This window comes from Pezoporus wallicus, unplaced genomic scaffold (genome assembly GCF_028554395.1).
Source record: "Pezoporus wallicus isolate ANWC-B61680 ecotype Strahan unplaced genomic scaffold, APGP_CSIRO_Pwel_v1 contig_6382, whole genome shotgun sequence".
Classification (NCBI taxonomy): Eukaryota; Metazoa; Chordata; class Aves; order Psittaciformes; family Psittacidae; genus Pezoporus; species Pezoporus wallicus.
In genome coordinates, this window is record NW_026638015.1 from 67,245 (window position 1) to 90,188 (window position 22,944).

Consider the following 22,944-nt stretch of genomic DNA (forward strand, 5'->3'; position numbering starts at 1 on the left):
CTCTCAGATCCCTCTTGGAGTTGACACAAATGCTTTCTCTTTGTCTTCCCCCAGCATTTCTCAGAGAACCTGGATCACTTCGACAACATGGAGGATTTCTCCAACGACCTCTTCAGCAGTTTCTTTGATGACCCAGTACTGGCTGAGAAGAACCCACTGCTGGATATGGACCTGGATCCACCCACTCCAGGCATCCAGGCAGAGCACAGCTACTCCCTCAGTGGAGACTCTGCTCCCCAGAGCCCCCTCGTGCCTGTCAAGACTGAAGATAATGCTAATGGTGAGCATGAGACATGCACACTGCACAGCTTTGGGCACATCTCTTAGCAGAGGCTCCAGCTGCTTCCATGTATAAGGCCAAACTGGCAGTTCCTTGGGCTTGATCCACTGTTGTCAAATACAGCCCACATTTTTTCCTTCAGTTTGTGCTCTCACAGCCACATTGCTCCTTTGCTGGGCAATGATAATTGGCTGTGGTTTGGTGTTCTGCCAGCTTCTGGCAAGCACTAGACAATGTCTCTTAAGGACCCTGCAAACCTGGGTGTGGATGCCCTAGATCCAGGTCTGTTTTGGCATGAAGCAGCAGGGGTTTGGATTGAATATAGGAAGCATGAGTTTCTGGCTGCAACCAGTGCTGGTACATATGGAAAGCTAAGTGGCTTCTTCACCAGCAGATCTTCTAGCAGGAGACAAAGAGGAACAGTCATTTCAAAGCCTATTTTTAAAACAATGTTTCAGGATAATTTATGATGGTTGGATATTTTTAGAGCTGTCCTTGCAGAGAGTCCTGTAATTTGTGGGACTGTGTGGGTGTCCCAACAGCTGATGGGCACCAGGCTGCCTGAAAAAGCAGTGGCACAGGCTCAGTATACACAGAAGAAAGCCATTCCTTTGACTGAGAGTGAGACCTGGGACAGAGGTTTCCCTCTCATGGCCGGGAATGATCCCAGCTCTCTGGTACAAAAGACAAGGCAGAAGGAGAGGAGCCGATCCACTACCTTTGGTCCCTGCAAAGGCGCAGCCATCAGTTAGGGTCCACTCAGGGAGGTGCTGGGAGAGAGGCTTGTGGCAGGCCAAGCAAGCTCTGCCTTGTATCAAAAAGCTTTCCATTTGCATTCCTTTTTCCTTAGGTTTAGTCCCAATATGATCTTGGAGGGCACTCAGCCCAAAGAGGCAGCCGGGCGACTAACAGAAAACAAACCAGCATGAACAAATAAACACATCCTTATTTTGCCCCTGCATCTGAATAGGAGAAGATGAGGCTTGGTAATGGGAGAAGCAAAAAGCATGAGTTTGTAGAAGGCAGTGAAATTAAGTTTGCCCACATGAAGCTACCTCTGGGACTCTCTCTGAGACACTTGTCAACACTTCTGCTCCTCTCCTCTGTGTCTGGACATGCCCCAGCTTCAGCTGCAGTGTCTCCAAAGCAAGACCATGACTCTCTTGAATGGAGTGTGACACTGGTCCTTGGACAGAGGCCATCACAGGGTGTACAGTGCATATCCCAGGAGAGCTTGAGATGGACGTGGCACTTGGTCTCAGAGAGTGCAGATCAGCTCTATACAGGGAGTAAGGCCTAGTATTAATGTGGCAGGTATAGAGGTATCTATGCCCCTATCCCAGTCCTGCAGTGGGATAATTCAACCCATCTTTCCAGGGCTGTCTTGACTCATAATTGGATGTGAGTCATATTCTAGTGTAGCCCTGAGTCAGGTCCAGTATTTGCAACACTGTGCAGTCCTTTTGGCACAGCTCCATCCAGTCTCACTCCTTTTAGACATTCATTTCAAATTAATTACCCAGAAATGGCTTTTCTTTGACATTAAGCAAGCTCTGCTTGGTCTGCAGAGCTCCTCAGGAATGCTTGGGCTCTGTCTAGGCTTGGAGCTGGCTGAGACTTGCTATTTATCAGCTTTCTCCCAGCTTTTCTGCAGAACTCCAAAACACTTCCAAATCCTGCCCCTTCCCACATGGTTCCCACTAACACAGGTCAGCTAGGGCAAGCCATTGGGTGCATCGTGACCCTGCTTATCAGTGGAGTCTGCTCTCCAGATGGTTTGCACATGCAGACTGGCTGCTTTGGTTCTCAGCACCAGCCCTAAGTTCTGCAGGGTGGGATTTGATGCCAGGAGCAGGAGGAGCAAAGACTGTGGGTGCTGGACCAGCCTCAGGCTGCTGCTTGCACCCCTACACAGGTCCTGCTCTGTGCCTCACCTGCTCAACCCAGGGCATCTATGGATGTCTCTCAGCCGTTACTTCTTCCCATTATGCACAGAGTATCTGGAGCAGGGGATGAGCTTCCTGGCATGCCTCACCCACCAACATAGAGTGAAACCTTCAGTGGTTCCAGACTGGCCATACCTCTGAAACATCTTCTCACGCAGTAGAACATAGATGTGTCCACACAAAAATCCTTCTCAGTCCCTCATTGACCCTCTGATGCATTTCTGATTCTGTAACCCAATCACTCCCCAGATAAATCTCCAAGGGTGGGAAAGAGAGCAGGGTCAGAATGTAGACAGGAAATGGGAGGACAGTCCGTATGTATTTGGGTGTCTGCTCCTTTGACTGTCTGGACTGACAGCACTGGGGACTGCTCTCTTGCCGAGTCAAGTCTGCACAGGGAGAGCACTTGGTGGTCTGCTCTCCCTTGTCTAGCAACTTGCTTCAGCAGCAGCCCTCCCAGGCAGAGGATGCCCCAAGCGTCTGAGAAAAAGGGAAATACAGAGCTTTACAACAGAAAGGGAGGATGAGGAAGATGAAGAATAAAATCAAAGTAAGACAACTTCAGATTAGCCAGAAGGCAAAACATTCCTGTGGTGGGCATAGTGAAACTGTAGAAGAGATTTAATGGACGAAGCTGTGTATTCTTCACCACCTTTCAGAAGGGTAAGATCAAGTCAGACGACCATCTGTCAGGATGACAGGTTTAGTTGAACTTGCCTAGACCAGTGGGATAAATGGGAAGGCAATGTCCATCTCTGTGACAGGCTGTGACCAGGCAGAAGATGCCAGTCCACATTTTGTGGCTGCAAACACCTGTGGTTGTGTTAACACCTCACCTCCTTCTATCAGAAAAGGCTTGTCTGCATACCAGGGTTAACTGCTCTCCAGCACACAGAGCAGCCACAGGAGCGCATGTCTGTGCTTGAAGGTGTCCAGTCACACAGAATGAGCCTCTGCTAGAGACACCTATCTAGGCAGCAAAATAAGAAGTGCTTGACCAAATAAATAGTCCACTGGCAAGGGTAGCACTGTGTTAACTGATACAATTCTTGTCCAAGCTTTAACACTAGTTTTCAAGTAATAGCCAGAGGCGGAACTCTGTCATGTCCTCTCTTGATGGCAACAGAGACTGAATTGGGGAAAGATGATAAGCTTCCTTTAAGTTTAGTTCAGATGGCAGCTCCCACAGGAACAGCTACTTGCTTGTGTTCCTTTGTGCAGGCTTTTCTGGAGCTGAGAAGGACCTTTTTCACCCTCTTGCCAGGACATCTTCTGAAGTGAGACCTGCACTGCAGAGCTGCTTTGAGCAGCAGGCAGCTGGGCAGCATCCCTGAGTGCTGAATGCAGAGTGTAGTGCAGAGGAGTCAGGGATTAAGCCTGACTGTGGTCTCATGTTCAGCCAACTAGGGCACTGGTGACACACTTAGTCTGTCCTTTGTCAAGCTAAATGAGTTTCATGCTTGTCAGATAAAAAGGCGAAGAGGAGGGATGAGGATTAGGGAGGAGGATGCAGGCTCCAGGCCAGTAGAGGAGTAACTTTTTGGCGGGCTGAAGTCTTTGAAGAGCAGTGAAGGGACCAAAACTTCAGAGCAGAGGCCAGGCAGCTCTCCTGCCTAGCAGGTTTTTGCTCCCATCTGAGCTACAGCTTATCTACCACTGCCTGAATCCCAGCTCCTGGGATCTCTGGTTCCAGTGACAAGCCAGGCTCACACCACAGATGCACACAGGACAGAGCAGGCAGGGGGTGAGCAGAGTGTGCTAACACAGCTCCATTCACGTCTCTTCAGATACTTCCTTTCCCTCACTGCTGCTTCTGTCCCTGCCAGCAATGGCAGCAGGGCACACCTATAGGCAGCAGGGCCCCTGCGCAGCACAGGATGGAGGAGGTAAGACTAAGCAGAGCAGTCATGGGAGCAGCCTCACAAGCAGATACTACATTGGACTTCCACAGAAATGGACCTTCCTCCTCTCCCATCATGCAGGAAAGCTCTGGTACCTGGCACTACATCGGCAGGAGACCAAAGCAGCACTATCAGCCTTTCACTGCCATTGTGCTTGCCCTCTCACCAGCTCTCCAGCACAGAGATGGTGCTATTGTTTGTAACCTGGCAGGTCTGTGATGCTGGCCATGCTGCCTAAGGAGCAACAGCCCTGCATCCTCCTCTTACTGAGCTCTAAATAGAAATAAGCTGCAGAGGACGAGACAGACATCACTGGGGGAAGAAACCCCACAGCTCTCCTCCAGTGCTTGGGCTGCACAGTCAGAGCAGAGCCACAACCCTTCTAGCTGTGTCCTGTCTGCTCCCTGCACGCTGGGGGTTCATTCCCTTTTGTACTCTGTGTTGTGGGCCTGCACATGCTTGTGTGGTGACAGTGCTAAACTTGGAAAGGCAGCCTCACCAGACGGGGGGAAGCTGTCTGCATGGCTTTTTATTTCTCTTGTTCCTGCTGGAGTTTGACTCTCATGTTGTGCATGTTTCAGAGCTGGAGAATGGAGTGTGGTCGCTGGGGCCCAAGCTCTGCTCCATCATGGTGAAACAGGAACAGAACCTGGCTCTAGACCTGCCTGAGTCCCAGCTAGCTGCCAGCTCCATACCAGTGCTGAACCTCAACCCTCTGCAGAGACTGCCAGTCCCCGAGGAGGTGAGCCCATCTAAAATCCATTGGGAAGCTGGGCTCTCACACAGCAGCACCCCTGATGGTGCAGGCCCTGCCATGTGTCCTGCTAGGGGATTTAGCTGCTGACAGAAAGGAGAAGGTGATGCAAAGCCCAAATACTGCATTATTTGTCATTCTCCTCTTGAAATGGCAGTCAGAGGAGCAGCACTACTGATGCTAGGTGGAACTGTTCTTGATTCCTGCAGTTAAGCTACAAGACAGCTTATGCTTCCAGAGCAAACAGTGGAAGGAAGGTTTCCTCCAGCACAGAATGCTTTACAATCTTGGTTAAATGCAAGCATATTCCCTTGGCACAAAAGCCAAAGGCTTTTCAGCTTGCATGTGCTGGAGGCCTCCAATCTGCCAGTATTTCTGTAGCCACTCTTGCCTTATTTTAATCTTTCACAGCATCAATTAAATGTGATGCCACTGACCCCACGATTCTTCAGTATAACCCCTGCTCTGGTACTGCCTTTTTCATGGCTTTGGGCTTATCATACGGCCTCTCACTTTATCAGTTTTTCACTGGAAGTGGAGGTCCCACTCCAGATCCTGCTTTGCTTTTTCCTATGAAGCAGCAGGAACCATGATTTCTAAGAAAAAGGGACCAAGTCTTTTGGTAATATCTAAGTTCCTAGTCTGTTGGGAGGAGGCTCACTTATGCCACTGGTCATGGGTCTAGGCTGAGGGCTCATGTCTTCAGTCCAACCATGTTGGATGGGAAAGTCTGACTCATCTCACACAGACCTTGGCTATCTTATAGCAGCTCAGTAGATAACAGTAGAGCATCTCTGGGGTTCACTTCCTTTTTTCACTCATGCTGAGCATCTTCCCATTTAAACAACCATCCAAAACAAATGGGTACTTCCAGCCAAAACTGTGCACAAACTTCCTCTGTTATTTACACAGCTTGAACTTGCTGTGCCCTCGGAGCTCTGCTCTGTGTGCTCAGCAGCCATCCTATGGTTCTCTCAGCTGTATTTACAGTGTGGAGGAGTTTACAGTGTGTCTGTTTAGTGTAAAAGCTCCCCCAGACACTGGTGGGCTGGGGGCTGGTGAGCTGAGGGGCAGCACAGCCCAGATGGGAATAAATCTACTCTCTAACTCTGTCCCCTGCGATTGGAACCAGCTGCCCAGCAGCCCTGGTGAAAATCATGTAAGCAGGACAGGGGTGGTTCTGTTGCTGTTTCTGTACAGCCTCTATCCTCCCATTTCTAATGAAGGCAGATCAAAGAGGGTAATGTATAGGTTGCTTTAAATTCCACTGTCTGGATCTAGCAGATTGCCAAGGATAAAAGTCATCTCCCTTTTGGAGGTACTCAGAGCACTGCTTGGCAGTGTATCCATCTGCCACTGCCTCTTCCTCTGCAAACATGTGTTTGCAGTCTGTGTGCCCAGCAACACAGGCCATGGGGACTTCTGTTTGGACTCTTGGTTACTATTACATGTGGTGAGAGGCTGCTTTGGGGCAGAGCTGTGAGATGGGGTGCAAGAGAGAGCAGGGGAGCAGCGGCTTGGGACCCCTCTGGGCAGGAGACGTGGCAGCACCCAGGAGCTTCTTTCTGCTTCTCTTCCACAGACTCCCATAGAAATGACTCCAGCACCTGTGATCAAAGCTGAACCCAAAGAAGTGAACCAGTTTTTAAATGTACCTACAGGTAAGAAGATAGAATTTGCTGGTCAACTTACATCCCTCTATACTACTCAGATATAGATCATTCCTATACAGTGAGAAAAGATAACAGCTGAGAGCAAAGCCATGCAAGGTAGCACTGGGACACAGCCGAGTAGAGGAGGGAGTGCTGCACTGTTCCAACTCAGATCAGTGTCTGGACCAGCAGTCACGCACACAATTATTCATACAGGGACTCCCAGGCAAACCAGGCTACTTTAGAGTTGGAAATAGGCAAGAGAGCCTTTAAAAGCCTCAGAGAGACTGCAGTGTTATCCAAAAACAACCATCTGAAAGTCAGGAAATTCAGGATCCAGTTTAATTTGAAAGAAACCCAACCATCTGAAAATCTGCCGATGCACAAATGAAAGCACTATAGGAACTCCCACTGCTGCAGAGAGACATTCCTTAGGCATATTCCCACCTCCACGAAGGCCCCAGGGCTCTCCAGTACAAAGTGGGGACAGTTTTCAAGTGCTTGGAAACCAACCGAGTGACCTGAGCCCCTTTGGATCAAGCATGCTGGCAAGTGTGTGAGCCCTGCAGTGTTTTTGGAAGAGCTCTTCTCTTACAGAGCTTCCTGTGCTTGTGAGCAAAATATCACAGGCTTTGTATTCCCTTTTGGTTGACACTGGAGTACCTTGTTGCTTTGTAAATATCTTCAGTGTGTTGGCAAAGCCCCTGCCAGCTCTCCGACTCTTGCAGTTCCAGTTTAGCACATCTGAGGTCAGCCTCACCCTGGTCTTGGGCAGCGCTCAGTCCAGCCTTGCTCTCAGACCCACCTTGTGAGAGACTCATCACCCTCTTTTCAGTCCTCTGTTATGGCAATGCCTTTTCCTGTTGCTACTCAGGTCCCTATGCCTGTACCAACAGGCTGACATGAGTGATCTTTTATTTCCCAGTAGATGACCTGGTGCAGATGCCTCCAACTCCTCCCAGCAGCCATGGTAGTGACAGCGATGGATCTCAGAGCCCTCGGTCCCTGCCTCCCTCCAGCCCAGCCCGTCCTGCTGCTCGCTCTTCTACTGCCATCTCCTCCTCACCTCTCCTCACAGCACCACACGTAAGGAGGCAGGAGGATGTAACTGGGACACAGGGCTACTACTCAGAGGGGGCTGGAGGCTTTCCAAGGCTCATGATGGGGATCCTGCTCTTCTTCAGGTCTCTGACCTGAAATGCTCTGGCAAGGCAATGCCTTAGCACAGGGAGTGGGGACAGGATGGTGCTCACAGGAGTGAGGAGAGCTGCAGTAAGTCTTGCACAGTGACTACCAGCAGCTACCCTGCTTTAGCAAGTGCTATCACCTTGTACTTCGGGATGCAGCCTATGCAATGCAGGACTTTCTGAGGAGGTTAGAGAAGGGAATAACTAAGAATTCCCATAACCAGGCTGTGTTTTAAACATCACCCATAAATTCTTTGGCAGGGTCCTGCAGTGCCAGTGTGTAGCCAGCCTTACCATGAAGGAGCAGATGTCCTCCCAAGTAAAAGAGGAAAGCAACTGCTGAGCTGTATCCCAGGATCAGGTTGAGAGTAGGAAAGAGCACTGCCCTGCACCTATTTGTACTGAGCCCTTAGCTGCTCTGCAAGACTTTAAGGAAGGTCACTGGGATAGAGCTCCTTCCTGATGCTGATGGCTGCTTTCTGTGTGTTTCAGAAGTTACAAGGGACCTCTGGCCCACTTCTCTTGACTGAAGAGGAGAAACGCACCTTGATTGCTGAGGGCTACCCCATTCCTACCAAGCTGCCCCTCACCAAAGCAGAGGAGAAAGCACTGAAGAGGGTCAGGAGGAAAATCAAGAACAAGGTGACTGCAAAATACATAATCATGCTGTTCTCATGATTCCAGAGCATGCTCAGCTGCAGTGCCACTCAGAAAAGTTGGGATCCAGCCTTTGGTACTCTGGAACAAGCCTCCCAACCCACAGAAACGGTGCCATGGGGCATTTCTGCATGCATGCTAGGCATGCAGCTGCGTCTGGGAAGTGTGGCCTTTGGTGGGACCACCAAGCTAAGGTCAGACAAATCAGCCTGGTCAGACCTTGCTGTGGGGGCTGGAAAACAAGAGCCATTGCATGGTGCAGGACAAGTGATGCACAAAGCTCATTAGGCAAAAGCTGTGAGACTTCAGACTGTGATTAGAAAGCATCCCCTGGGACAAATAATGAGACCCTGAATTAGTCACCCAGTGACTCAGAAGTGGTCTGGGGCAGAATCTGACCAGATGACCACAGCACGTACCCATGTGAGTCAGAGGTGTTCAAAGGAACCCTAAAGATACTCTCAGCAGCAGGGGGGACAGGCATGCTGCAAGAAATGGTTGTGGCCTGTAGGCTACATACCTACAGCATCAATCCCTCCCAGTTTTGGCCTGTAGACCAGTAGGAACAGCAGACTGGAAGGAGACTTCCCCATTTACCTTTAGGGTGCTGTGTGTGCAGGGAACAGACAAGATGAAGCCCCAAAGCAATGTCTAGAGGCTTCTGATACTGACTCCTCTCTGATGGTTGCCCCCCTCACAGATCTCTGCTCAGGAGAGTCGCAGGAAGAAGAAAGAGTATGTGGAGTGTCTAGAGAAAAAGTAAGTTTCTTCTTCTCAGCCCTGTCCATGCACAGCCCCCCTTTCTACTGCTTTTGTCTCTGAGTTGCTCAAAGAGCACGATTCCTTGCAAGGCTGGCTGCATAGAAGTTTGCTTTGGGATCTTGCCCCTACTCCCCTCCCTCCTAGAAATCCTATTGCAGGGTAACGATTGCTCTAGAAACCTTGTGTTTCCAACTGCTTAGTTTGGCTGGTCCCCTGCAGAACACAGGCCATTTTGGCTGCCAGCAAGGTGGGATTTTGGGTAAGAGTCACATTTCACCACTAGAAATTGCTTCTATTTTGTCTGTCCCATACGCAGCAGGCCCTCTGAGGGCACTGACCACAGATTTTCCCCCTCTCTTTCCATAAGGGTGGATACACAAGCATTTGATAGCAAGAAAAACCTTGCACTACAGTTATTCCCCACATTCCCTCCCCTGCATGAGCTCTGCTTTTCTCCTTGGAACCCTGAGGTCTTGCATATATGGTAGGCATAAGCCTAAGGTGACATTACATGACACTGATAGGGTGGAAAATAAGTCTTAAGGACCTAATCCTCTGATGCCTTTAGTACAAGCAGCCCCTGATGGGCATTCCCAGACAAAAAAGTCAATCCAGGTGCAAATTCCTATTTCTGTGCAAATACCATCTTCTTCCCTGTTATTAACACGATGTGAGATCAGCAAAATGGAAGAAAACCAACCCCCAAACCTAACTTCAATGAGCTCTTCTCACTGATGCTATTTATGTGCTCTAAGCGTGCAGAAACACTGAATAAAACCAGGTGCCTCAAAGCACCTTCAAGTTCTCCTGTCCTTCCATAAGCAGCACCTTTGTGTGCATGTCCAGGCATCAGAGCACATCACCCACAGCAGATCCTTCAGCTGGGGCTGGGTTGTTGGCTGACCTCGCTCCAGTGGCAGGTCCAGAGCATCCGAGCTGGGGCCTCTTCCCCAGCCGTGGCTGCAGTGCCTGTGTGTGCTCAGCGGTTTGTTCCGCTGGTTCATTGCTGTGACAGATGGCTTTCAAACAATGCCAGGTTTAAATGTGAACCAAAAGCAGCATTGTGGATTCTTTTTAAATGGAACAAGTCTTTGGTCAATTTGGCTTTCTGGCAGAGCTGGTTTGTCAAAACCTCCGCTTGAGCCCTTCAACATTCAGTTTGACACCTTCGCTGCAAGCCCAATTTTTACACGGAACGCCTGGTTCAGAGACCGTGCTGGAAACCTCCCGCAGGACCAGGCTGTGTCCCTGGCCTGCCTTCCTGCCGGCCTGGAGACACTCCCCTTCTCTCATCCCAACCACTTTCCCTTCGAAGCCGTGGGATGGATCCTGCAGGTTCTCTGCTGCCCTCGTGTGCCTGCAGTGCGAGCTGGCCCAGCATCTGCCCGGTTTTCACACACAAGGCGCACAGCCAGGGCAGATTCTCAGAGTGGGGCAGGTTTGAGTTTGTCCCCCTGTTCCTTTTCCATGCTCCTTAGGGGGGTTTTCAAGTGATGGAAAAGCCTGTATAATAACTGAGTCTGCCCTGACTTGACCTGCCTGTAACCAGGTGCTACTGGCATTCCGACCCTGGGGAAAGCCTGAGCTGGGAACTGTCTCACGTTAACTGTCCACCTGCAATATCATCCCTGGTCCATCCAGGCTGGCTGCAACCAGATGGGCCAGGAACATCTGGCTCCAGGACCATATCTGCAGGTGATGGATGAGGCCACGGAGCTTCCACACACCAGGAGAGACAAGGATACACTTCCTTTCTCTGTCTGGCCTTTGTAACTAAGTTGCTGTGGGTTTTATTCCCACAGGGTTGAGACATACACCACAGAAAACAATGAACTCTGGAAAAAAGTGGAGACCTTGGAAAACGCAAACAGGTAAGAAGGGCCAGAGCTGCCCATGGTAGGGCAGGGGGCAGGAAGGGAAGCAGGGGGTGAGCAGAGAAAGGCAGCTCCCCAGCTCCTGGCAGCACAAGCGCTGCTCAGTGAGGCGCTGGGTTTGAGCCCATGACAGCAGCTGGGTTTGGTTAGAGAGCCTGGAATGTTTGTGTTGGGAAAGCCAGGCTGCTCCACAGCAAGGGGAGGGAGGGAAGGAGCATTTCTCATATCCCTTCCTTCTTCTCCCTGCAGCCCTTCGGGCTCATGCTGCCCTTCTCCCCTTGCCCTCCAGCCCTCTGGCCATCTCCAGGGCAGCTGCATTCCCTGTGTGAGGGAAGCCCCTCACACCAGCTTCTCGGACCCATTGTTTCTGCTCTTGGGCTCTTAGGAGGAACATAAGGCCCTGGACACAATGTGGCTGTGTCATTTCTCTTGAGAAAGAGCTGAACAGACTTGGTGAATATAGGGGAAGCCCATTCCCTGAATAAAGGTAGAGATCCCAGCTGCCATCAAATCCAGGGCAACCCCTTTGTGCATGTGGTACCCTGGCCTTTGCCCTGCCTCTTCCCTTGCAAAACAAGCCCAGAATCTCTCTCCCATCTGCTGCTGCTGTTCACCTGAAAGGAGAAAGCTTCCTTGGAAGCAAATAATAAAGATTCCCACCCTTGCCCTGGGAATGGGCAGCAGGAACTGAGCCCAGCTCTGCTCCCTCTTACTGGGGGCAGCACATGTGAGCAAGGGCAGTCAGCTGCAGGGCTGGTGAGGTGGGCACTCATTTTTATAGCCCCATTTCTATCACCCCAGCTGAAACTGAAGGGGAGAACTGCAGCTAGAGAGCCAGTCCCAACCCCCTCCCCCCAGCAGCCACTGCAGCTCATGGAGCCAGGAAATTATTAGGGGTTATTTTGTTAGAATACACATTGTGTTCTTTCTGATTGGGTTTGGTTTTTGAGCGCTGCCAGTGGGACACTGTGCTTCTCTCCACATTTCAAAGAGCAGAAGAGGATTTGGAAAGAGAGAAAGCTGGGATTCTCCTGCAATCTCCTGGCTCCAAGACCTGGCATTTTATAAAACTCAAACGTATTTGTGTTAAACAGTCAGTGCTCTCAAGGGGAAGCATGCAGTAGTTTGCATGTGAGTAACTTGCAGCCCTGGGGAACTGTGTGCTCTGTAGTCTCCCTCACCCCATATTTCTCCACCAGCTCAGTGAAGGGTTTGGTAGCTTTTAGTAACACACCTACTACTGGTTTGTGTTTATGTGTGCCAGTGCCCAGGTCCAGTTAAATGGGGCAGAGAGACCTTGGTACATGTTCCAGCCAGGGCAGCCAGAGAATGAATCTGAGCTCAAGATCTGGCTTTGCCCACATCCCTGTGCAGGGTTTGCCAAAACTGAAGAAGCTGGAGGGGATTTAAACTGTTTTCTATTTCTCTCTCCACCACTGGGGCACAGGTTGAGCTCCAAAGTGTGTGTCTGAGTGAAAAGGGAGCAAGTGGGTCTGTACTCTAGGTCTGACCTGACCACAGAGTTCAGTCTCCATTCCAGAGCCTGGTTTTCATGGTAACCTGCCTCTCCATTGCTCTGGGATGTGACTCCCTGGGCTTTGAGGCACCCAGGAGTCCTAAACGGGTCATTCATAATGGTGGGTAGTTGCAGTGAATGTTGTGGTAGATCTACTAGTGAGGAGATGGAGTGGGTTACCTTAATGTAACGGCATCTTGGGGCACTCCACCTGCAGTTCCTGCACACTTTATATCTCAAACTCACCCAGTTTTGTTTCCTGCTTCCCAAGCCTGTTTGGTTGGAGAACTTGAGCAAGACATAGCAAGGGTGACACACTTGTTCTCACAGGAAGGGAAAATCAGGGTAATATATGAAGGGAGTACTGGTATTCTTGTATCCTTATCAAGTTGTGGTTTGGGTTGTTTCCTGTCACAGGACTCTGCTCCAGCAGTTACAGAAGCTGCAGGCTCTAGTAGCTGGGAAAGTCTCCAGACCCTACAAAATGGCTTCCACACAGACTGGGACCTGCCTAATGGTATAAGCTTCATTTCCATCCTCCTTATGGGCCATGCTTCCCCAGCCAGCTCTGTTGATTGCCTGTCTCTGCCCTCTTCCCCCCTGCTCAGCTCTGTTGCCAGTTACATCTGTCTCCTTTTGTGTCACAGTCACCAGAACTGGGCCCTGTATAAGTACATGGGTAGTGTCAGCTGTTAATGCAACATCATTAGAATAATTCCTGCATTTTCACTGCCTTCTTCCCTGGGCAAACCACCACTTTGTTTGCTTTGCATTAGCTATTGGCCATTCAGCAAAAATCTTCAATGAGTTTCCATCATAATGGGGAGAGTTTTCTTTTGCTCAGTTGGTGATGCTTAATGTTTAAACCAGCAGGACAGGCCAACAGTTCAAGTATTCTTCCCAGTGGCTATTACCTTGTGTTTATCAGCAAGAAATAGCATCTGTTCTTGCTATGTCTGTACATCAGGCTTTGTTAAGTCCAGCTGGAATTCCCTTTGTTTGCCCTTTTTGACTAACCAAAATGATTTGGGGTTGTCTGATGGTTTTGGTAATCCTGTTTGCCTCTCCTTTCTCATAATGAAGCAATATTGGCTTCACTGTGGAGTTTTGGGCCATTCCAGTGTGTGTGTGGTCATAGATAAGTGTCAATTGCTTATTCTTCATCTAATTTTTTTGCTAGGGTGAAAGTTTCTGATCCATGGTAACAATATAACCTTCAACCCTGTGATGTCTGCAGCATTGTCATAGTAGCTGTTTGTGACAACTTTGTCAGAGTTAGTTATCTACATCTAGAAATCACTTCAGTACTGTTAACAGGCATGAAATGCAAGCAGATGGTGAGGTGCTTGCCCCACTTTCTCAGCACTCCAGTGTCCTGAGGGGTTGTTTTTCACTCTTGGTTCAGTTCCTTGGTTCGAGAGCCCCTGCTCTGTAATTTCCAGCACTTTCTCCTTCCAAAATCTGCTCAAACCTTTGCTACTCTTTGCTGCCCCCGTGTCAGACCAGATTTTAATGCCTGACTGTCTTTTCTGTTGGCTGCTCTGTGGCTTCATTCCCAAGTTGTTTCCACGTTTTCGGGTGTGACCCAGCTGAGCCCAATGACTCATTGCTCCTTAATGCAGCAGCTCGTAAGAGCACCCCTGGCTCCTGAAATCCTTCATTGCTACTACCTGGAATGAGCAAGTCCAGAAGAGGAGCCCTCCAGACATCCCCTGCGCTGCAGGCTGATAAAATACCTAATTTAGCTTCCCAGCAATGTCTTATCTCTCCTTGCTGCTCCCTTCATTCCACAGCATCCCAGCCCACACACCAACTCTCTCAGGCTTCCTGGCTCTAAAGCATTCAAAGAATTTGTAATTTGCTTTTCTGTCTTTGGCCAGTTCCTCTCATAGGCCCCCCAGTTCCCATTTCCAAATACAGCACTCCTTATCACAACAGATACGTAGAATCATCATGCCTTGTAGCATGGGAGTGGAGCAGAGCACCCTTCTTTTTTAGCCCTGTGTCATTCCTGCTGGATATTTGTCCTTAAAGGCATCCAGTGATGAACAGAACTCAGCTTCCTCAAGCAAACCATTCCAGTCCCTTGTTATCTTTCCCAGATAAAGCTTTCTTGCTATCTCATCTAAGTCTTCCTTGCATCAGCTTAAGCCTATTACAACTTCTGCCCACGGTAAGCAAGACGAGTTTACTCTCCCTTTGTGCAGCTGTATTTTACATATTTGATAACTATGGTTTTTGAGCAACTCTCTTCAGTCTGCTCTGCTAAATCACCACTCTTCAGTCTTCCCTCGTAGGCTGAATCACTGCTTGTTCCTAGACTTCTCTTCCAGACTTTTTCCAGTTGCCCCACATCTTTTTGGAAGCACAGGGCCGAAAGCTGGACACAGTGGTCCACCTGAAGTCTGGTACAGAGCCAGCCAGAAAGCCTGTTCATACTGCATGGGCTGAGATTCGCCCTTTGCAAAGTGACACTGACTTGTTCCCACCATGTGCTTCATTTTAACTCCCAGGTCCTCTTCCACCTGGCCACAAAGCCATTGATGTGCTTCCTCTGTCAATCAGGCCTGCCACCTTCAGGATCTCAGCAGGTCTTGACATTTGTCTGTACAGATCTGCTGCTGTTCTCTTGGACCACTTCTCCCCATGGTCAAGATCATTCTGAATTTGAATCCTGACCAAAAGCCAGTCTGCTTGCAGGCTCTCCCATCTGTAGATCTGACACAGTCCATCATTCAAGCCAAGCTTAAAACTGTTGAATCTTGCCAGAGCCATAACAGAGCTCTCTGCTCCTCCATCTGCTGCTTCCCCTCAGTTTGACAGTGAACCATGTGAGAACTCTGCTTTCAGGATGTCTTTTTTTGATTTTGGCCTCCACCTTTCCAAGTGTTTTTGCAGTGGTTTCCCTCATTTTAAGAGGGCAAAACAGTGAGACGGTCAAAAGCTGTGATGGTCAAAGTCAAACCAAGAGTTATGAAGTGTTGTAGAGTTTGAACTGGAACCGAATCAGAGCATCAAAGTTAACCTGAAACAAAACAGAGTAAAACCAATGCTGGTTTTCAAAGTCCCAGCTGAAAGCCATGTTAAAGCAAGCTGTTAAGTACTGCTCTTTCCCAGCCCATAGAGCCTATATTGACGTAGAAGAGAAGAACAGGCTTCACAGGGCTGGCTCCCCTTTCTGGGAGCTGTGTGTTTGGCTGTGATAGCTCCAAGCAACATCTATTCAAAGTTTAATTTTCCTTCTCTTTTTTTAGTGGAATAAGAGTTCTAAATGCCTTGTGTGCCTGATATGATGTGCTTAGACATTTAATTCCCTTACTTTAAATCCAGCCATGAAGAATGAACAATTAAAATCCCTCTTCACATAGCACAGTATCTCCATGCTGTTATTTGATCTTCCACATGTCCTGGAATCCACTGGTGGTCAAAATTACCTTGATGTACCAGCTTCTGTGTGTTCCTTAGGCATGGCTATTCCTAAATGGGTGGCTGTTCTGAAAAGCAGTCAAAGCAATTGCTAGCTGTCCCCACAGGTGTCCCCACAGGTCAAATTTAGCTGGTTTATACATAGATGCATTGCCTCTTTGAAATGCTCAGTCTGAGCACTGAGCTAGCAGCAGCTGTACACCACCCATGGCACGTGGGTGTTCAGGTAACAAGCATTTGGCTCTGTATTGTTTCCCATGTGTCCCCTCTTGTTCTATACTGGTAGTTCCCTAAACTCTATAGAGTTTTATGATCAGGACTGGCATCTCAGTGTGAAGCCTTGCTGTCATAGCAGAACCTTCCAGAGGGGAATTTCGAGGGAGCTTTCATCTGCCTCTCTCCTTTCATCACTGTCCCGTAGCTCTGACTGTTCTGCCTGACAGCAGAAGGTACACATGGTCAAGCATCCATACCCTTTCCTTGGACTATCATTGCTATCAGGTATTAGGTGGCTGCAGTTCTGCTGTCATTTCTGTGGACAGTGGCTTCACCTTGCTGTGTGCTGTGGTACCTCACAGATTCCTCCCAGTAAGCTTCTCTTCTTACAGCTCCTACTGAGACAATTACCAGGTTCCCTTTGGTCAGGGCATAGTTCATCCCTTCTGTTGAGTCTCCCTCTTTCTCACCTAGTTCCCCAGCTATGCCTTCCACCATCTCTCAACAACTGGACAGGCAAGTTCTCATCATCGAACCAGAAATACTTCAAATAAAGCAACACGAGGAAGCTTCTGACTTCCCTTCTAAGATTTGCAGCAGGGATAGGCAGAGCAAGCCCTTTCCTCCTGTGAAGGACCACAGGAACCCACATGCTCTCACACAGCCTTACATCTGTGTGCTTGGGGGAAGTGTTTCTCCAGGGCTAGCAGCACTAACTCTGTGCTGATCTCCTCCCTAGGTGCTGGCACTCTGCTTCGTTCTGATCCTGGGATCCCTGATGCCCTGTCTCCCCGAGTTCTCTTCAACATCACAGACAGTGAAAGCAACACCAGCACCAGACCTTTACACAACTAGTAAGAGTGAGTCTAACGTGATTCCTCCATTTCACCCTGACAAACCATTTCCAGCTCTTCTCTCAACATTCCCAGTTCAGGGATAGCATCCTCCTCTCAGTGCCTACCCCATATGCTGGGGCTCTGGACTGTCAGTGTACAAACTCTGATAACAGCTCCATATTTGGACCTGTTGTAATTCCCTACTAACCATTGTCCCAAAACCATGACAAGTGTCAGAGGAAAGAACATGAGGAAAGAGTCCTGGGGCAGATTGTCATTTGAAGAGGCTGTGTGCAATGGGGGACATTTGCCTCCTGAAGCTGGAGGGAGGATGGGTATCCTGCAGAGCACATATGCAAGGCCATAGCTGGGTGAGGGTGTGCTGAAACCACCACTGTGACTCACACCCATAGCAAGAGAACTTGTCCTCATTGCTAACCAACACTCTCCTCTTTTCCAGTTCAGTCACGGAGCCTCCTCTTCTATGATGAGGGTGCTGGCTCCTTAGAAGAGAGCTATAGCTCCTTCCTAACGGTGGACCATCCTGAGGGGTGGGAGCCTGAAAAGGGGCAGTCTGAGGAGGGAAGACCTCATCTGGCCAGGACACATGAGGCAGCCAAATATCTGAGCAAATCCCACCTGGAGAATCCTGACCAGAACATAACTGACCCAACTCTCACCCACCTCAAAGAGCAACTCCACGAGAGGTAAGCAAGTGTTGGGGGGGGACCCTCCAAGCCCCAAAACACAGCATGGTGTCTGGGAGTGAGCAGTAGCTTATGTATGTCCCTTCTGCTGCAAGGAAGGACAGCTGAGCTGCCTGGGTAGTACATTAGCTAAAGAATCATGGCTGGATGAGGCCAGTGCTGGCAGGGAGAGTAAAACCAAGTTTATTTGCTAGAGCAAAAGTCTGGGACTACATCAAGCACTGTCATAGAGCCAAGAAGGACTGGGTGATTCAGGTAGTTCCAGGCTTGCTGGTCATTCAGCTCCCTGGGGAAGGGCTTCCTCCTGGACAGAGCAAACCAGCTGGGCACACAGAGGTGAACTTGCACAGGAGGTTGTAATAAACCTTGTCTGATGCCTTGTCTTTTCTTTTCCTCAGGGAGACAAGCACCAGTGAGACAGCTGAATACTTGTAGCAGCTGCTGGACCTCAAGGCCTCATCTGTCTGACTGCAGGATTCCCTCCTCACTAAGCAACTGAGGGGATCTGGCAGGAGAGGACACTGCATTCAGACACTCCTAAACCGGCCTTGGGTTCAGCTCCTCCTCTTTCCCGTGCCCCCTCTTAGTACTGATCTCTCTGAGGGGAGTCACAAGACTGCCAGAACCAGCAATAAACGGCTGGTGAAGCCCTGGGACACCCTCTTCTCCTGGCCTTATCTCCTGATTAGATGAGCACTACCCTATGGATGTGGGCTCACCTTGGAGTGGAGGGAGATCAGAGGAAGCCCTCAAACTGTTCAGCTCACACCCCAGAGCCTCCAGACCAAGGGGGCTGTCCCCAGGTACGTACCCCTTGGCTACATCAGATGCACCTGAAGGAGAGAGAATGCTGGATTGACTGTCCTGCCTGGGGGGCTTAGGAGTGGGTGATGCTGGTGCTGAAGAGATGGCTCTGGAGAGTTTGAGCTCATTCCTTCCCCTCCATCTGTTAGTATACTTCTGCTTCTGTTGAGAGAAAACCTAGATCTTCCTTTACTCTAGTTTTCTCTTGATGGACACGCCAACGTAACTTCCACACCAACTATCTGCAAAGATCTGCACACAAACGGAGTGGGGGAGACAGATCCCAGATAGATAAACCACCATACGAATCAGCAGCTTCTGGACAACCAGAGCTCTGAAATAGAGAACAATTTCCCCCCACAGCCCACTTCTTCCCATGCTCAGCACCCTTGCTTTGGCAAAGGTGGTGTTTCCCTTTCTGTTTCCACCTTGGGCCCTACAGTGCAGTGCTAACCAGGTCAGTGGCCTTTCCACTTTCCATTCTGCAGGCCTCAAGCTTTGAGACTAGGTGAGAGACCTTAACCCCATCCCACTTCTCCATCCCCAGTTCTGCTTCATGCCAAATGGGGTCTTTCTAGGAACTTCCAAGGAGAGCTCTGAAGACCATTGGAGGGCTGTTGGATAACCATCGTTCCCCTCACATCCTCCATGTGCACAGCAGTGTTGTGAAAGCCACTGAGGACCTACTGGTATCTCTGGTGACAGGTACATCTGTCAGGAAAGAGGTGGCCCATCAGAATTGGCCAGGGTTACCAAAGACTGTTTTAGACCTAAGTGCTGGCACCAAAGTTAGCAAACTTCCCATTCCACCCTTCAGGCCAGACCTGCCAAATTCGGCGCTGAAATGACCTCACCTCAAGCCTATGCCATCCTCTTTAGCATCCAGACACCCACTTCTGACCCTTTTTCCTTCCCAGCAAAAGCCCTGCTGAAAGGCTCCAGTGTCTCCTCACTCTGTTCCCTCAGCTGCCATTTGATGGAAGGACAATGTGGGACATGACTGTGGGAGATCTGGGATGTGGCTGCTTGCCCCGCGTTTGCACCTGTGCACTCTGGCAGGTCTCACAGCAGGCTCCTCTTTGGCTTCTTCCGGACTCACTCTGCACTGCCCCAGCCTCTCCTTGCCCCCCAGGCTGTGAGTGGAGAGGGCTCCCTGGAGAAGGATGGGATGGTTCTTGCTCAAGGACTGGGAGAAGCAAGGGAGGAGCCCTCACATCCCTCTTTTCTCCCTTTTAAAACCGATTTTGCCCCCTGAAGCCATTCAGGACAAATTTGGACAAAGCTAACTGCAACCAATGCGTGGCCAGTGGGTTGAGGAAGAGGAAGGCCTTCAGCATAGCCCTGCTCTTTCTGAGGTTCCCACAGGACCTGCTGGTGTCCCATCCTTCATCCCAGCACAAAGAACCACTGCCGGGTCCAAGCACGCCCTCCTCCACCCTGCCATCTCCACTGAGCATGTCCCCCCGTGCCTCCCACTCCCACATTGTACAGAGACAAGAGCAGAACTCGTTTGTACATAATGAACCTTATTTTGTATTATTGCTGATCCCTTAAGATATTGTATTTTGGAGACTCTCAGATCCTATTTTCAGTATTGTATTTTATTAAGAATTAGTGCGGGCTTGGCATCTATGAACTTCTTCCTTGTTAGCAGCTCACTTTCTCCTTATACTCCAGCAGCTGCCTCTTCCCTCCTGGTTTTTGTTCTTTTTGTTCGGGTTTGGTCTTTTCTCAAGCCACCTTTTCCTCTCCTATCCCTGGCTCTGCATTTGCTTAGTGAAGCAAAATGAAAAAGAAAATAAAAAGATGCAGCATCAGCCCTGGGTTGATGGGTCCTTTCCTTGAGGCATGGTTGTGCCAGCAGCCCTCATGCAGAGCTCCTCACCTCCTGCTCCCCCCACTGTCCCACATGCAGGATTGGTTCAGTGCTGGGACCTCGTGCTTGGTGTCAGGGGTTAAAAGCAAACGTGGATGGGATGTTTCCAGCAGCACTGATTTCTTCTGCAGTGCTGAACAAGTCAGAACCGTTCTGCCTCAGTTTCTTCTCCCCCTCATAAATACCACTAACATTATCCTCTCGGGTGGAGGAAGATCATGGAAGAGAGTTTATGAAGTGCAATGAGCTCCTCTGATGAAGGGGCAACAAAGACATTGGTAGTAGCTCCATGGCTCTGGTCCCATCCTGTCTGAAAATATGCTTAAATCTTTCTGTTAATGGTAAAAGCAGAGCAGCTGAGCTCAGATTGGCAATGACTTGGGACCTCTGACAGTCCATTCACATCTGCAAACACCGGTGGGGTTTGTTCTGATTTTGCATGAAACATGAGGCAACAAAGGGCCTAGAAAGCAAATCATTTTCTAAAAAGCTCCCTATGGGTCTGTTAGAATTTGGCCATTGAGACAACTCCTTGCAATGGGGCCTCCACATCTGCAAGGCAGCCCAAGCAGGAGCCCCTCTCAGATGCTAAAACGTGGCTCCATCAGGGCTGGTGCAGCAGGACTCTGCTGCAGGAGGAGGTTGAGTCTTTCAAAGATTTCTTTCTGTGGATTGTGATCTCTTTGTGGACAGAGCAAAACACTGAGCTGTTGCCACCCTGCTGTGACAGGGCTGGCACTGTGGCTTGTGGAGAGGAGCTGGTGGAGAGGAGCTCCCTCTTCTCTGCAGAGGGGTTTGACATGGGGTCCATGCCTGGTTAGCCTGACCCAGGTTTTACAGATCCCTGCAGAGCTCTATTGCCCTACACACACCCATGGATGGATTCAAGAAAAGCCTGACCTTGCTCTGCAGTTTTGTCCTGCACCAGAACGAGTTTTAAGTCGAGGGTCTGAGGTTTTCCCTGTGGCACGTTGTCCAAATCAGCTTCCTATCCCTGCATCAGTGTGATGCTCCTTCCCCCATCCTGCGACCAGGCTTCTCTCTGCAACCACCAGATCCCATCTGAGAGAGAGGCTCCTGCTTTGCTGCCCCTGTGAACCATCATCCAGGCCCATTGTGGCCTGTACCTTGCATGCACCCTCCAAAACGACAAGGGAGACAAGTGTAGAAGGGGAGCTCTTAAAAGGACAAGTTCTCAGGCTTTGGCTCCTTTAACACTGACGCAGCCAGAGCAACCCTAACTCCCATCCATCAGGAGCAAATTACCCTTCCATCGACAAATCCTCCTAATCTACAGTCTACCAGATAGCTGAGCTGCTCAGAGCAGGCACATCAGGATCTTTTGATCCCTGCTATGCCTCCTGAACGGAACCAGCCAATCACACCAGTCTGGTTTATTAGATTAACAAGCAGGATGAGAGGGAACCTTCTTTACAAGTCACCTTCAGCCTCACTCAGTTACACTGGGTCTGCTCTAAATGCCTCCAGCCAAGTCCTACCACACCAAGCTGGGCTTTTGCCCATGTGGGGCCACATTTCCAACAAGCCTCTGCACTCTCGGTAAGTTCAAGCCCTGAACAAAAGAACAACAGAACACAGGCTTTGTTTTTCAGAAATTATTCCCAACTGTTCTCTGTTACCAGGCCAACTTGATAAGAGAAAAGAACAGAATTGGCTCCTGCAGCTCCCTGGGCCACTGGCAGTGCGTGGCGGGTATATTGAGTTGGTTACAGAAGGATGCCTGGATTAGGGCTCTCAGGAGAGCATCTCCTCTTGCTGTCACGTTTTGGGACTGTGCAGGGAGTCCTCATGTGAACCCACCATGGGATTGGCAGGCTTCAGTCATGCTGCATGGCAACAGCCTGGGCTTTTGGACACCTTCTGTGGAGAACAGGGTGTCTACACCTCCTGACACCCCTCAGGTACTGAGGGCTTGTTAATAGTGATGGAACTTAACCCAGCCTGCCTCAGCCTCAAATCCCTGTGGATTTTCTAACCTGGTGGCTGAAACAGTGCTTCCAGGTAAGCAGGGTTCAGGTTCCACTTCTTGTGCTCAGGGGAGGCACAAGCTGAGGGTCTTGGACTCCTCCCAGAGCTTTACTCACTAGAAATACTGCTCCCTAGAGAGCCTGTGTCCTGCCTGTGCCTGCAAAAGTGAGGACGGCGTCTATGATAGCATTGAGTATACTTGCACCATTCCGTGTGCCCATGCAGAAAGAAATCCCTTCCCAGGTCACAGGAGCAGCCTTCTCCTGCCTGTGCTCCAGGTAAGTGCGTGACCTGGTGCCAGAAGGATGGGACTGCCCAACCCCACCATCCAGCCACAGTGTCCCCAGCAGTGTCTGCCTGCACTTTGCAGGTCCTCAGGGAGCTCTGATGGCATCCTCCAAGGGAAGGATGCCCCCATTAGAGACAGACATGTGAAACATCCTGGGTGGGCACAGAGGGATGCAGAAGCCTGAGCAAACCTTTCCCTCCCATCATTCAGGCTCTGATATCTCTTCTCCTCCACACACAGAAGATCTGGATGCACAGCCTGTGTGAGAGCCC

General features: G+C 49.9%; 1 protein-coding gene across 5 annotated transcripts in view; it reads left to right on the forward strand.

The window, feature by feature from the left end:
- CREB3L1 (cAMP responsive element binding protein 3 like 1) overlaps positions 1 to 19,295 on the forward strand; it is a 43,210-nt gene extending 23,915 nt beyond the window's left edge. For 3 of the 5 annotated variants that reach the window (XM_057408784.1, XM_057408788.1, XM_057408787.1), the window contains exons 2-12: positions 55 to 280; positions 4,709 to 4,869; positions 6,464 to 6,542; positions 7,459 to 7,619; positions 8,213 to 8,362; positions 9,078 to 9,136; positions 10,942 to 11,010; positions 12,947 to 13,046; positions 16,911 to 17,031; positions 17,468 to 17,714; positions 18,113 to 19,295. In XM_057408784.1, coding sequence (XP_057264767.1) covers positions 55 to 280; positions 4,709 to 4,869; positions 6,464 to 6,542; positions 7,459 to 7,619; positions 8,213 to 8,362; positions 9,078 to 9,136; positions 10,942 to 11,010; positions 12,947 to 13,046; positions 16,911 to 17,031; positions 17,468 to 17,714; positions 18,113 to 18,149 — 1,410 coding nt within the window. In that variant the 3' untranslated portion in view covers positions 18,150 to 19,295. The remainder of the gene's footprint in view (positions 1 to 54; positions 281 to 4,708; positions 4,870 to 6,463; positions 6,543 to 7,458; positions 7,620 to 8,212; positions 8,363 to 9,077; positions 9,137 to 10,941; positions 11,011 to 12,946; positions 13,047 to 16,910; positions 17,032 to 17,467; positions 17,715 to 18,112) is intronic. The other 2 variants (XM_057408786.1, XM_057408785.1) reach the window with 2 other exon arrangements.
- Positions 19,296 to 22,944: the final 3,649 nt, after the last annotated feature.